We start from the raw sequence: 15,174 nt of genomic DNA on the forward strand, positions 1-15,174 counted from the left end.
CGGGGATGGGCGTGGCGAGACGACGGGGTCGCGGGAGGGACACGCGGCGCCTGGGCGCGCGCGCTCCGCGGACCAGGGATGCTGAGAAAGGTGTCGGGGCGTTGGGAGCGCCTCTGAAGCCCCGAATGCAGTCCCAGGCCGGTTCTCAGAAAAAAAAACCCCACTCCATCACTGCTGTCACTACTACGGGCTCCTTGTAAGAGAACCGTCAACCATTGGGCAAGAGTAGCATTTCCCCAAGGACGCAATCTAGAAACAAGAAAGAGGAAGGAAGCAGAAGCCCCTCCCGATGTTGCAGTGGCAGAGATGGCAACCCAGGAGGTCACAACAAGCGATGAATGTAGATCCACGCATTTTCACGAGAACAGTGGCTTCTGTTTGAAAAGAAGAGTTTGAGCCCTGACAGGGGGAAGGAGGGTCCTCAGAGAGCCTCCATCAGGGAGAATAAGTGGTGGTAATGGGGGTGGGGGTAGAGACTCAAGAGGCCACCCAAGACGCTCAGAGCCCTAGAAAATCAGGGAGAACACGGTCAGGACAAAGGGCAGCCACACCTCTTGCCACTGCCACCGGCATTTCAGCATCTGTGGAAGTCTTGAAGGCACACCTCTTCAGGGAAGCCTCCCTGGATTCTTCAATCACAACTTGACGACCCCCTCAACTTCTTGGCCAGGACAGTGAAAGCGGTGCCCCCAGCTTTGAAGGGGGGTGAGGGGCGGGGGTGCTGGCCCAATCAAAGGACGGGCTGCAGGAATCACTGCCTTGCTCCTCGCCCCATCCTGGCCGGTTCAGCTCAACTCAGATGCCAGCACGACCTTTGCCCAGGTTGGCCCCGGCGACCGTCTCCGCCCTCTCCGCCCTCTCCGGGGCCAGTCCAAACTGGCAGTGCGAGGCACCCACAGGCTGCAGCGCCACCCCACCGGGAGCAGCAGCAGCTTCTGCAAGCAGCTGAAAGGAGAAGTGCGGGCAACATGCAGCGGGAGCGGTGGAGTGCGCCGCTGAGTGCTGTGGCCTGCGGACTCCTGCTTCTCCTGGTCCAGGCCCTGGGTGAGGCTCTGGTGGTCACAGCCTGAAGCTTCGGGAGGGAAGATGGCCTCGGGAGAGAGGCCAGAGCCCCCAGGGGAGGGTGGGGTTGTCCTTGTGGCCCTCCTGTGGCTGAGGGACTGGGGGACATTTCCCTCTGGTTTGCTGGAGGGTGACAGCAGCAATAACTGATACTATGAAGGGGAACCAAAAACTTCGTGGCATTTTCCAATAACCTTTAACTCCATTTTGGCGAAGTTCCCTCAGCCTGTTCTAGACCAGAGGGTTGCCCAGGACCCATTGAGTGCTCCTCCCCAGGAGTCCCAGCCAAAGTTGCTGGGTGCCACCCCATGGATTTTGGCACATGCCATCCCCTTCTGTGACAGACTGGAACGCACCCGTTGGGCTTTCCAAGGAAGCTACATTCTTCACAGAACCAGGTTGCCAGCTCTTTCTGCCTCATCTGGAGCTGCTGAGAACTTGCTTCCTGCCGAGCTTTGGGTCAGAGTAGCTTTCACCCTAGCCACGGCCTCTGGGCCCTTGGCAAAGGCCCTGGACTTGCAGGCAATAGACCCAGGGTCCCAGTGCCAGCATTCTCCAGCAGCTCTGGGAGTGGATCTGCCGCCCAGGGTCCTCCCTGCACTGTAACTCACCTCCCCCTACCCCACCCATGTGTACCTGGGATCTCAGTCCTGGGGCTCCTGATGGGCAGGGTCTGCTGGCCTCCTTTCAAAGCAAGCTTACCCTGAACTTACACTGGGCAAGGGAGTGGTCCTCACTCCTCCTTAAGGAGGAGCCCTTCCTCACACACAGGCTGGGAGTTCTTTCAGGAAAGGATGTATGCTGTGACCTAGCCTTTCACCTGAATGGTCCCAACCCACTGCTGTCTAGTGAATTCACCTCTGAGTCCCCCTTCAGGTCAGAGCAGAACTGCCCCATGGGGGTTCTAAGGCTGTCATCCCATTCCTTCCCACTTCCCTGGTGGGTCCGGCAACTGCCAGCCTTTGGGTTAGCAACTGGGCATTTTAACCACTGGGCCACCAAACCCACTGCCACTCAATGATTCCAATTCATAGAGCCCCTGCAGGACAGAGTAGAGTGGCCCATGGTTTCCAGGACCCCAATCTTTAGGAAGACAGACAGTCACATCTTTCTACCTCCTCTCTCCCCCTCCCTCCCCAGCCTGCACAACCCCCCTGTCACCAAAACCCACCCACTCAAGCAAACTCACTGCCATCTTCCGCACAAGACTTCGTTTTCTCCTTCTTTTTGAAAGATTTGGCAGTGTATTAATTCTCTGGTGAAAAATCCACAGAGCCATCCCAGATCTAGTGACTAGCGACTCCTTATTCCTCCTGTGATCCAGTCTCCAGCTCCCTTATTGCCAGTGCTGGCGATGGCCTTTGCAGTGCCCCCTGGCCATCTTCATGCTGTCTGCGTTCCTCGAGCTGTTTCTGGAGGGTTTTTTCTTCTATTACAAGCCATGGCGTGCAAGTCCATGCTTAGGTTCCACTTTCTTTGCATGGCCCAAAATCACGCCGAAGCCAGCAGTCTTGCCACCACCCAAATGCGTTCTGATTCCAAGTTCAAAAATGACACCCGGTGTGGTCTGGTACAACCTGGCTAGTGTTTCACTGTCGCTTTCGTAGGGTGAAGGACATCAATGACCACTTGTTTTCCCTGAAGTAGTAGGTTGGTCATGGACTTCCTGGTCAAGACAGTCTCTTCGGGGGCGTGGGTCTGTAAACTGGCTCAGGTCTGGGAATTGATTGAGCGATCGTGATTGTCTATTCTGTTCACCTGATCTACCATCCTTTCGCCTGTATAGCTCACGTAAATATTTAGTACGTTTTGTAAGGTTTACTTGGGCACAAAACAGAACCAGAGATCCAATTAACAAAGTTTTAGAAGCAGGCTTTATTGAGAAACTTGCGGGCGGGCTCAGCAACTCAGGGCATTGAGTTATTGAAGCCGCGCAGTGGGAAACTTAAGCTGTGTTTTTATATCCCCCTTGCACAAGGGGGGGGCGGTCCTTACACAAGGGATTGCAAAAAAGGAAAACGGTCGTTAAATTTTCCGGGAATTGGGTGGGAGTTGGGCAAACTGGCTGAGCAAGCATCCTGTTAGTAAGAACATTCACTTTTGGACATTTGTGGCTTACCGAAGGGAGGGGGAGGTCGGTGAGGGGTGAGTTTCAAGAACTAACATGGATGCACCTGATTCAAAATGGAGTTTCTTGTGCCAAGGCAATACAGGGTTCCCATCTATTTCATTCCTAGGGACACTGTGGCTAAGTAGCCAATGCCATAATTCCCTATGAGACAGGTTGCTTTGATTACTACGGAAACCTTGTTGTCTATTATAACCCCACCCACCCTGTCTCTGTTAATTCAGTGCTGACACTGGCCCTCTACCATTACAGGGACCAATCAGCCCCATTGTGGGCAAGTCAGAGTTCGCTGAGGGCAGTGCCCGCTGTTAATCCTGGTGTACATAAAATAGTAATTACAGGAGTCTTAAGAGATGCTGGGGCCCACTTCACAAACTTGTTACTTATGGTTGTGGTAAAGGGTATGTCCTCAGGACACCCCCTTTGTGGGTCTATGGGAATATCCTGATAGACCCGTTCCAGCATACCAATTTCTCTAAGCTTGTGGATGCCTTCCTCTACAGGGTACCAAGGTAGGTCAGGTACTTCAAGTTGGTCCAACCTAGGCCATCTGGCAGTCCATGCTTCAGCAAACCAGCCAAATAAAGAATTAGATCTTCTCTTAGCCTCTTTCGCAGAGACATTGAAAGAAGAGTCTGTGCTTAGGGGTCCCATATCCAGAAACTCAGACCAGGATATTCCCCAGGCTTCTGCTTGTACGTATTTGAAAACTCGAGCAGCTCTTTTTGAGTATAGCGCGCTTCTTTTTGGGTAATCATCTCAACCTCGCCTGTAGGAGCTTTCTGAGACTTAATTTTAGTGACAGGTCTAGCAGAAATAATGGGTGGTGAGCTATTTCCTGGGTGCTCTCAGCAATATCTTGTAAGGCATCTCCCTCAGGCAATGCTACTGATGCACCTCCACCTGGAATATCAACTTGAATAGTTTGGCTAATCTGCTCAGGTGTGGATCGTGAATTAATACTTTCAGCTGGGAGGGGTGAATCTATTGACTGGGGTGAGTCAATTGTTTCTAAGGGCTCAATATCCTCCTCTTCTGGATCATCAGCCCATATGTTCCCATCCCATGTTTCGGGGTCCCAACTTTTCCCAATCAGTGCCCTTACTTTGGTTTCAGACACTGCTCTAGATCTGCAATTCAGCTGCCATTGTACTTCAGCCACTCGTATAATGAGACTGGACCTGGTTTTCAGCAATGTCAGCTCTCCTTTGTAGCACAGATGGAAGTTTTCACATCCGTTAGTCTGCACTTGAGGCATGCTTTTGAGGCTCTGAGATCATTCCTCTCCTTAATCACACTTTCCATTGTAAGAAGGACCAGGCAACCAGCTTCCCTATACTTGGCATCCTTACAAAACTCCTGGAAAATATCAAACATACGATCACTCAGAGCCTCCTCTTTAACCAGCACCTCATTTACCGGTGGTGCTACTTTAGGCATTATCTTTGCTATTTCACACCATGGATTAGGAAGAGTAGCAGAATTGTCAATACTTTGGGATGTTGAAGTAGTCTCACTAGTGTTAAGACTAGCCAGGCTGGAGAGCCAAGTTAAGAAGCCCATATTTATGATTTTATTTCTCTAGAATCCCACTTCTGGTACCAAAATGTGTTAGACAGGGTTCTCTAGAGAGATAAAATCAGATTGCTGATAATTATATATATATATATATATATATATAAAGATAGATATATAACACAAGAAATGAACAGTTAAATTATAAACAGATAGATATATAATATAAGAAATGAACAGTTAAATAATAAAGCAGTACAAATGGCTCAGTACGACTCACTCCCCTGGGAGAGTTGTGAGACACTGGCAGTCCTTCAAGTCTTGAGGGCCGTCAGGTCCTCCTCTGTAGAGAGAGAGAGCTAGGTTATCTCAGCACAGGCAGCAAACAGCAACCTTCAGCCAGGTCACCAACTGTCAGTTCTCAGCTCCGGAGATATAAATTTCATTTGTGTGGTCTTAAAGGGACCTCAACTTACAGCGACACAGTTCATAGGCTAGGCGTCCCACAGGTAGTGTGCCCTTTAAATTGAGGCACAGAACAAGCAAGGGGTCCAATGATTAAAGAGCAAGAGACAAGAAAGGCGAGGCTCACTGAGCCACTTATCTCTCTGCCCTTCAATTAATCCCACTTGTGTTTATCGGCCAGGCTGGCACAATAAACTCAGTTGCCCTCATCATTCTCAAAACATTTGCTTTGTACTTGAGCCCTTGGTATCAGCTCCTCATTTTTCCCCTCCCTCCCTGCCCCCCTCTGTCACAAACCCTTGATAATTTATAAATGATTATTTTGCCACATCAGCTAAGTTTGGGATATATTGAAGGGAGACAGCTTGGGAGAAACCTTTCTGTTTCCCACATAACCAAAACCAATGTAAAACTTTGATACCAACAGAAAGACAAATAACCGGTCATCAAATGGGCAAGGGGATTGGATAGACATTTCATCCAAGAGGTGCATGCCAATGGCCACCAATTCCATTAAAAGATGCACCCAGTCATTAGGCTTCTGAGAAATGTCAATCAAACCATAATGGGATACCATTCCACTCCCAGTGAAGTACTTGAACTGGGAACCATGGTGAGAATGGCACAGGGCCGGGCAGGGTCTCATTTTGTTGTGCATAGGGTGGCTATGGGCCAGAGCCAACCCAATGGGAACTAACAACAATGACACCTTTAACAAGCATGTTGTTCTTTTCCACGGACCGGTCTCGTTGGAGAAAGTATCCAAAGTGCCAGTCCCGTCACTTCCAAAGGCCAATCTGGCTGGACTTGTTCCAAAACATTTGCTCTTCTTGGCAGTTCATTCTCCACTGATACATCCAATCTAGTTCGTCCACACCCTAACAAAGAGGCACCGATTCGTCTCCAGTCGTCCTTATGAATTGGCAATCTCTTACATGCATCAACGACGACTGAAAATACCCTGGCTTGAGTCGGATGCACTTTCACGCTCAACATGAGCTCTTTGTTTCTCTTTTTTAACACTTTAAAGAAGCCTTTTGCAACGGATTTGCCCCATGCGATGAGTCACGTAATCTCTTGAGTGTGGCTTCCATGGATGCTGATGTTGGATCCAAGTCAAAATCTTTCATAACTTCGATATTTCTCTCCATCCATCACGCTGTCACTCTTGTCAAAGGTGAGAACTCTAGTTTTCTTTATGCTGATGTATGATTCATATTGAATGCTCTAGGCATCAGGCAGCGTTTCAAGTCTTCACTTCCAGCAAACGAGGTTGTGCCCGTGCACGTCATGCGTTGTGAAAGAGCCTTCTTCCCAACCCTGACTGGGAGTGGAATGGTAGCTCTTTATGGTTTTCATGGACATTTCTCAGAAGCCTAATGACTGGCCACCTCTTTCCAGGTGTTTGGTAGCCATTTGCATCCCCTCTTGAGTGAAATTTTATCCAATCCCCTTGCCCATTTGAAGACTGAGTTACTCGTCTTTCTGTGGGTGTCAAAGTTTTGTTGTTGTTGTTGGTGGTGGTGGTGTCAAAGTTTTATCTCACTTTTGATTATTAGATTTTTGTCAGGTTTCTGAAGACCCTTCCTGCCATGGGTGACTTGTCTCATAGCTTCCCGTGAACTTGTATTCTAGAAGATTGATCAGAATCAGACTGTGTGACTTCTTTGGCTTGGGCCAGGGGCAAGGCCACTTGGTACATGGTGCGGTCTCTGCTGGCAAAGGAAGTCTTTCTCTTCAGAGTCAGATCCCGACCTGCACTTCTTGTTAGATCTCTCCTGCGGGAGAGATCCCTCAGTCCTTGGCTTCTCACCACAAAGAATTCACGCTGAGGCCTGGTTTGTGATCCAAGTGAGTTTTGTGAAAGTTAGAAGCAGTTTCAGGTTTTACAGTAAATGGAACAAAGGCAGACAGTCCCCGCACGGTTGTGGGACCGCAGCCCTGCCATGCTGTCTTGTGTAGCAGCCGCTGCAGGGGAGAGAGAGAGCCAGAGCAAAACCTCTGGCCTTTTCAATTCCTCCGCAGGGAGGCGTGGTTGCCCACCCTGGTCGACCCCATTGGCTGAATTGAAGTCACCTGGCCCAGATGGGCCAATCAGGTGCAACGCCCACGCTCCGACCTCTGAGCATACATAAGGGACACCCCAGGCCCTATGCTAAGCTACCTAACATTCTCTTTTCCCTTGCTCCCCCCCCCCTTGTGGAGTCAATTCCAACTCATCCCGACCTTATACAGCAGCAGTTCTCAACCTGTGGGTCACGACCCCTTTGGGGGGTTGAATGACCCTTTCACAGGGGTTGCCCTATTCATAACAGTAGCAAAATTACAGTGATGAAGTAGCGATGAAAATAATTTTATGGTTGGGGGGTCACCACCACAGGAGGACCTGTATTAAAGGGTCAACACATTTGGAAGGTTGAGAATCACTGTTATATAGGGTTTCCAAGACTGTAACTATTTATGGGAGCAGACAGCCTCATCTTTCTCCTGAGGAGCAGCGGGTGGATTTGAACCACCGACCTTGAAGATAGCAGCCCAGGCTACCAGGCTCCTTTTCACTGGCACAGGAGCCATCGTTTGTATTGCTTGCCCTGATGGAATGTGCTCCCTGTTTGCTCAGGGCATTTTCCTAGTAGGTGGCTAGCATATTCCTTATCTATTCTTTTGTGCCTTATCTCTAAGAATATTGACTGTGTTTTTCAGGTAACTTCCAGCCATATCTTCCTTGACTAATCCCCATAGACGGGCAGGCTCCCATTTTTTACCTCAGTCATGGCCACCCTTCTCTCATGTCCCACTCCTCACCAATAGTCCCCCCCACACACACTTTGTTTGTAGGACGCTCTCCCCCACTTCCACCAAGCTTTATTCACATATAATCCACATCTCATACAATTCAATCGTTCCATCACATCAAGGAGACTCATAGGTTCATCACCGCCATCAGCTGGAGAACGTGTTCTCCCGGCTTTCCTTGTTTTTACCTCCGCATTTCCCACCTCCAGTCTCCCCTGCCGTGCTCCCAAGGAACCACCAATCCAGTTCCTGTCTCTATACATTCGCCTAGCCTGGATTTCATACACAGAAAAACATTAACCTTCAGGCAAACAAACAAACAAAAAAACCCTCCCAGAAATAACAAAGTGAAGCAGATGAAAACTGACCTCAATCGAAAAAGAAAGCAGAAACTCTGAAACACTAGAACACATTGAAATGGATCATAAGGGGGATTATATGCATCATAAGAGGGTGCTACGTTTCACCCCGACTGCACCTGCAACAACCCACTTTCCAAGGAGGTCTGTTAGCAAGGAGATTCATGCCCCTGACCCTTGGAGATTCATCTCTGTTTAAAAAGCAAACAAACGGAAACAGCTGAAAAACAGTACAAAAGGGAGATCAAAAGATACGACGTTACAGTTGACTTAACTTTCACTGTCTGACACAGGGCGCAGGATGCTCACTTTCTTTGTGGGGTTTCTTTCTGCTTAAAGCGGGAGACCGCGAGACCGGGAGCTGGGGTTGCCCACTACCCTGCGTCCCTGTGTCTCACGAGCCCGGGCACACAGCTAGTTAAAACGATGCTCTCATGCCATGGCCATGTTTGAAGCTAAGCTCCTGGGGTGCTGCCAAGCCCCGAGGAGATTTCCAGGGCCCAGTGGATGAGGCTGGGGGGCCAGAGCCAGCGACAGCAGGTTCATTAGAAGTGGGGGCGGGATCATGTGCAGCAGGGTTGGAAAGGAGCCCTGGAGCTGGACTGTGGCTCCGAAGGATCCAGCAGCTGCCATGGTCCGATGGGTCAGCTGATCTGATGAGGCAGATGCCAACCTGATGCCCATCTCTCTGCCCACAGGCCAGGACTCTGCCAGCCTCATTCGGACCACACACACGGGGCAGGTGCAGGGAAGCCTCAAACACGTGAAGGACTCCGAAGTGGGGGTCCACACCTTCCTGGGAATTCCCTTTGCCAAGCCGCCCCTGGGGGCACTGCGGTTTGCACCCCCGCAGCCCCCTGAACCGTGGAGCGGTGTGCGGGATGCGACTGCTCATTCAGCCATGTAAGCGCTCCCCTGGGGCCCAGGGAATGCCAGGCTTTAGGGTGGGAGGGTACTGTGGGCTTGTCAGCCTTCTTAACTCTGCCTACTTCTCCTCCGGTTACTCTCTGTACCGGAGCCAGGCTGCTGGCTCAGAACCCAGCACCTGGAGGCTGCCAGGCCCAGGCTCTAGTGACGCTACGCGTTCCCTCACCTGTGAGAGGCGTCTCGGGTGCAGCTTGGATGTGCCCTGGGAGCCTTCTAGGAGCCACCGACTCCGGCAGAAATACTGCAGCCCGCTGAGGAGATGGGCAGAGGTGGCCCCCAGGGACCCTCACTCTCACGGTGCCAAGCAGCAGGACCAGATGCAGCAGATACTCATCTGTGCATATGTCCTTGCAGCTGGCCCCGGGGGGGGGGGGGAGGGGGCTGATGGATAGTGAGCTTCCATGCATTCTTCCGGCACCCGTCGGGAGGCCAACTCCTTTTCCAAGTCTCTCTGCGTTTAGGGCTATAGTGGGGAGTTGTCAACACATGAACCAACGGTTCTCACAGAGAACCCTCTCCCCCCAAGGCTTCGGTCTTGGCAAAAGTGGCATCTAAGGCCCTTCATAATCTGACAGCCCCCCGAAGGCCAGGCTACCCCCAAGTTTGTCTAGAGTCAGCAACTTGGTGGGGAAGGGGGCCTCAGGGAAGGAGCGTATGGGAGCAGAATATTGGCAAAGGAAGAGAGGCCGACGAGTGACGGAGGGGTGGGGACGTGGAGGCAGAGGCTGATTCTGGCCCCGGACCCAACCTGGGGCTGACTGTCTGCCGTGACTGCCAGGTGCCTGCAGGACACCGAGGGGATGAGCAAGCTGGTGAAGTACATACTGAATATAAGCCTGCCCATCACCCACACGTCAGAAGACTGTCTGTACCTCAATATCTATACACCTGCCCACGCCCAGGAGGGCGCCAACTTGCCAGTGAGTATCAGCCAAGGCCGACTGGGGGCGGGGATGGGGCGGGGCGGGGCAGAGAGAGCCCTGCTGCCAGAGATTAGATAGACTCAGATGGGACCCGGCCATTGAGGCCCCCCATCTGGGAGCCTCCACTTTGCTCTCCGGGTTCAAGAGGGGGCTTCCTACATAGGGTCACAGGGGTTCCCGAGCCCCAGCTACCCCTGAGGACTCGATGACCCTGGGAGGAACCCGTGACTCCCCCCAGCTTCTGTCCAGGGGCCTCTGCAGGCACCCAGGGCCGCCCTTAGATGTCACCAGAGACCCTCACCACACGTTAGCCGTAGGGCTGGTTCCATTTAATGCCTGTAAGGATGGGTGACATGATCAAGGAAACCTCCCTTCTTGTTCCTCCCCAGAGAGGGTGCTGGGAGGCACAGAGCCAGGTATTGGTCCAGGGGGTGAGGCCCAAAGGCTAGGAGGCTTGGTCTTGTGTCCGCCCTCGTGGAGTCTGTCTGTGTGGGTAGGTGGGTAGAACCAGGGCAGTGGTAGCCCAGAGAGCAGCCCCGTTGGGGGTCTGGTTGGGCTGTGGGAGCCCCACCATGCCCGCCTGTGCCTCCACCCCCCAGGTTATGGTGTGGATCCATGGTGGCGGCTTAGTGATGGGCTCGGCCTCTCTGTACGACGGCTCTGTCCTGACCGCCTACGAGGAGGTTGTGGTGGTGGCCATTCAGTACCGCCTGGGGATCCTGGGCTACTTAAGGTGAGGCTGGGGCCAGGTGGGCCAAGCAGCTGCATGGAGCCAGGACAGCCCTGTGACCCTTGTCCCTGTCCCTTCTCAGTACCGGCGACGAGCATGCGGCTGGCAACTGGGGCTACTTGGACCAAGTGGCCGCCCTGCACTGGGTCCAGCACAACATCGCCCACTTCGGAGGCGACCCTGGCCGCGTCACCATTTTCGGGGAGTCTGCAGGAGGCATAAGTGTGTCCTCCCATGTCCTGTCCCCCATGTCCCAAGGACTCTTCCATGGGGCCATCATGGAGAGCGGCGTGGCCTTGCTGCCTGGCATTATCGCCAGCTCCTCCGTGATCTCAACAGTGAGTGCTCCCTTGACAGCAAGCCCGGACCTGCTGCCCTGCTGCCTCCTCCCTTACCCTGAAGACTCCCCCGTCGCAGTGTCCGTGTGGAATAGGAGGGTGCCCAGGCAGCTGGCGACACCAACCCAGGGATGGCTGAGAAGCTCAGGGGTCAGAATCCCACGGCAGAGTCTGAGGGTGCCCTGTGACCCAGAGCTGCCAGTTGGGGCCCCTGCATGGGTAAAATCTCCCGGGCACCTGGGCAGCCCTTCTGGCTGATCACTGGGAAGCTGACATGATTTTGAGGTCTCCAGAGACCGCCCACGGTGCTTTAGGAAATTGGGAGTGGGTGCACCTGCTCCCAAGAGGGGCCATCACCTCCTCCGTCTGTGCCGGGAAGGACAACTCAACCCTGTCTGGCCCCTTTGCAGATGGTGGCCAACCTGTCGGCCTGTGGCCAGGTGGACTCAGAGGCCCTGGTGAGCTGTCTGCGGGCCAAGAGTGAGGAGGAGCTTCTTTCCATCACCAAGGTGGGGCTGGATGGGGGCGAGGGCGGAGCAGGGAGGGTGCCGGGCAGGCTTGGGTGCCCTTCCACATTCCTTGGGCTAGGGACTCCATCTCGTCCTGATGGAGTGCCAGCCCTTGATGAGAACTGGAGATCAGGCCAAGTGCTGGGCGTAGGACTTCCTGGGGAGGCATGAGCATCCTGGAGGAGCCAGGGTGGGGCGGGGGGCACCAATACACGTCAGAAAATGCCTCGGGCTTTTTCTAGGCGTTGAGCCTTGCCCCCCTGACTTTGCTCGCCCTCCAGTTTTTGAAGATCATCCCTGGCGTGGTGGACGGCGCCTTCCTACCCAAGCACCCCCAGGAGTTGCTGGCCTCCAGCGACTTTCAGCCTGTGCCCAGCATCATTGGTATCAACAATGATGAGTTTGGCTGGGTCATCCCCAACGTAAGGCCCTGCCCCAAGCCCACACACACATCTACCCAATCCCGTTGGGTGCCCGGGGTGCCACCACGGGGGTGGCTCCCAGGGCTTAGTAGCTCCATGCCTATCCTACCCCCAACACAAGACTCTTCCCTTCTTCAGGCCATGGGCATGTTTGACAACCAGTCAAAGTGGGATCGAGAGAGCATCCAGGCCGCCATAGAGAAAATGTCAGCACAGACGGTGAGGGTCCTGAGCCCTGGGCGATGGTGAGGGGCTCCTTCCCTCCCACCTCAAGGCAGGAGAGTCCCAGCCCCTCAGATACAGCCCCGCCCCCTTGCAGTATCCCCCAAGAGCAAATGTGTGTGTTTCTGCAAGGAGGCTCCCGGGAGCTTGGCCACTTCCCCATCCCCCTAGCCCCTCCCAGGACCCATCTCCCCCACCCTGACACTGTTGCATCCCAGCGCCCAGGCAGCTGCCTCACCTCCCTCTTCCTGATCTACCTGGGGTAGCTGATGTCTCCGGATTTCGGCAACCAGTTGCTGGAGGAGTACGTGGGGGACACCAGCGACCCCCAGGCCCTCCGCGCCCAGTTCCACGAGCTGATGGGGGACTCCCTCTTCGTGATCCCTGCTCTCCAAGTAGCAGACTTTCATCGTGAGTACAGCGGGAGCCAGAGACTGTCTGGGAAGGGGTCAGCTCGGAGCTGAGTCCCAGGGAAGGCTGAAGGGACAGGCGTTCCCCATTTTACACACGAGGCATTGGAGAGTCAGTGATTTTTGTGACATGCCCAAGTCCACACAGTTAGATGTTCTAGGTCAACATTCGACTCCCAGCCCTTCCCACGGTCCCTGCTCCAACACCCAGGTCCAGATTCCAGCCAGCTTTGGACTTGGGTGTTTCGTCACCGCGGGTGACACAGGGACACTCGGTCCCACCCCTCCAGGTTCGCGAGGCTCTGTGTATTTCTATGAGTTCCAGCATCGGGCCAGCTTCTTCAAGGACCTCAAACCCTCCTACGTGAAGGCAGACCATGGCGATGAGATCCCGTTCGTCTTTGGAGGTTTCTCCTGGGGCAACAGTGAGTCTTCTTAGGTCGGGGCATCTTGGAGGCTCCACAGTCCTCAAAATGTGGGATATGATCTTGCCTGGGCCTCCAAGTGCAGAGGAGGAAACAGAGGCTCTGAAAAGGCTGGGATCTGTTGTTCATGGTCTTGTGCTGGGAAGTCTGGACCGTGCTGCTTCCCAGCTTGCTCCTCCCCACCAGGTGGGTTTCTTCGGGAGAGTGCCGAGACCACAGACATGCGTGGGTCTTAAGTGCCTTTCCAGTGTTAGAAGAAGAAAAAAGGGCCCATGCTGGGTCGGGAATGAGCCCATGTTAGGAGTTTGGGGCAAGAGGGGGGTCTGTTTCCCCAGGGGAGGAGGGTGGTGGCAGAGAGCCAGGCCTGGGAGCAGGGGCACTGTCTTCCAGATCAACCTGGAGGAGGGGTCAGAGGAGAGCTGGGCCCAGGGTGGCCTGTGTGGTAGGGTGACGTGTGTGTGTGTGTGTGTGTGTGTGTGTGTGTGTGTGTTAGAGAGAGCTGCTAGGATGGGGGTTGACCCTGCCGGGGACCTTTGACCTCTCTGCAGTTGAAGTCACTGAGGAGGAGAAGCTGCTGAGCCGGAAGATGATGAAATACTGGGCTAACTTTGCTCGAAATGGGTGAGATGCCCCCTTCCTCCGCCTATACCCCACCTCCCTCAACCTGTGGGGGCTCATATCCATCCAGAGCTGCCCTGGTCTGTGGGGACCCGGTGAGCCTACAGGTGAGCACCAGGACCCACAGGACAGACAAGGCGGCTGGGCCTTTTCCCAGCCTGGAGGCTGGGTAATTAATACACCAGGTGGCCTGCTCCTCAGAGCTTCTGTGCTACATTGGGGCCCCAACCCTTTGCTTCTCAGGCCCACCTGGCTCATTGGCCCCAGTCAGAGGGTTGGGGTTGGGCTCAGCAGGGCTCCTGGTGATCTTTGCCCCATCTGCCTATCCTCCAGGGACCCCAATGGTGAGGGGCTGCCCCACTGGCCCTTGTTTGACCAGGAGTCAAAATACCTGCAGCTGAACCTGCAGCCCAAGGTGGGCCGCGCCCTAAAGGCTGACAGGCTCCACTTCTGGATGAAGAAACTGCGCAAAGAGAGTCATGCAGAGTTGTAACGCCCTGGCCCAAGGAGCACCACCAAGGAGCCGGGAGTTTATGCCCTCACTCAGCCTGCTCTTCTCTCATTCTGTAAGGCGTCCCCCCAGCAAACAGTGATCAAGTACCCACTGCATGCCGTTAGCAGCCAAACCTACCCTGGACCCCTCCCTCAGACCCCATCCTCCTTCCCTCACCTCTACTCTTGCACCCTGCCCCTCTCCTCTCCTGCCCCTCCAGGCCCCTCTGCACTTTCAGAGATGTTTCTGGAACTTTGGCCCAAACAAGGTCAGCAGCATTCAGCCAGGCCACCTGTCAGCAAGACCCTCACGTCCTCACATCTGCCTGTGGCCAGTAGAAAGGGGGACACCAGGCCTCCTCAGGCCACCAACTACTGAGACTATAAAAGTCACTGTCCCTCCAATGAAATGTCTTCCGTCATTGACTACACACCCACCCATTTCTGTGTGTCTGGTAGAAATGACCGACCCAGTTTTGTGGGAAGTAGGATGGGCGTGTCCATGGGCCTCTGGAGCCTGGCCAAGCCACATGGGGCCAGGCGAGCCAGGAGGTGGTCCTATACCGCCCCCCCCCACAACTGTAGCACCCCAATGGTGCTGTTTTTCTGCAGGGTGCTTCCCAGAAGGCCATGGAGGGCTCAGGTGGTCCAGGAATATTCTGGAGAGCAGGTCACACCCCTCAGGGCCCTCCCAGGGCCTCTCTGTCCGCTTCCCTTGCCTTTCAGAATTCCTCCTGCCATATCCAAACCCTGCTCACTGGTAACATGCACCCGGCTGGCTTTCCCATGTACCTCATCGATACCTCCAGCTTCACCCCCAAACTAAAAAGGGG

The 15,174-nt window shown here is 54.0% G+C and overlaps 1 protein-coding gene across 1 annotated transcript; it reads left to right on the plus strand.

The window, feature by feature from the left end:
* The first annotated feature begins 4 nt into the window (after nt 1-4).
* Nucleotides 5-14,751, plus strand: CES2 (carboxylesterase 2). The gene is made up of 12 exons (XM_075536875.1): nt 5-1,044; nt 9,024-9,228; nt 10,031-10,172; nt 10,775-10,908; nt 10,988-11,243; nt 11,654-11,752; nt 12,034-12,174; nt 12,313-12,393; nt 12,663-12,807; nt 13,097-13,231; nt 13,780-13,852; nt 14,183-14,751. Exons 1-12 carry the CDS (start codon nt 969-971, stop codon nt 14,340-14,342), a joined length of 1,647 nt encoding a protein of 548 aa, XP_075392990.1. The 5' UTR covers nt 5-968; the 3' UTR covers nt 14,343-14,751.
* The last annotated feature ends 423 nt before the right edge of the window (nt 14,752-15,174 follow it).

Source organism: Tenrec ecaudatus, chromosome 18 (assembly GCF_050624435.1).
Source record: "Tenrec ecaudatus isolate mTenEca1 chromosome 18, mTenEca1.hap1, whole genome shotgun sequence".
Lineage (NCBI taxonomy): Eukaryota > Metazoa > Chordata > Mammalia > Afrosoricida > Tenrecidae > Tenrec > Tenrec ecaudatus.

What these genes read in the sequence shown, in the direction of transcription:
- CES2 (XM_075536875.1), top strand. Translation starts at nt 969, where the DNA reads ATGCAGCGGGAGCGGTGGAGTGCGCCGCTGAGTGCTGTGGCCTGCGGA. An exon ending in GCGACTGCTCATTCAGCCAT is followed by an intron (nt 9,229 to 10,030) that starts GTAAGCGCTCCC and finishes CGTGACTGCCAG; the next exon opens with GTGCCTGCAGGACACCGAGG. An exon ending in GCTAACTTTGCTCGAAATGG is followed by an intron (nt 13,853 to 14,182) that starts GTGAGATGCCCC and finishes CCTATCCTCCAG; the next exon opens with GGACCCCAATGGTGAGGGGC.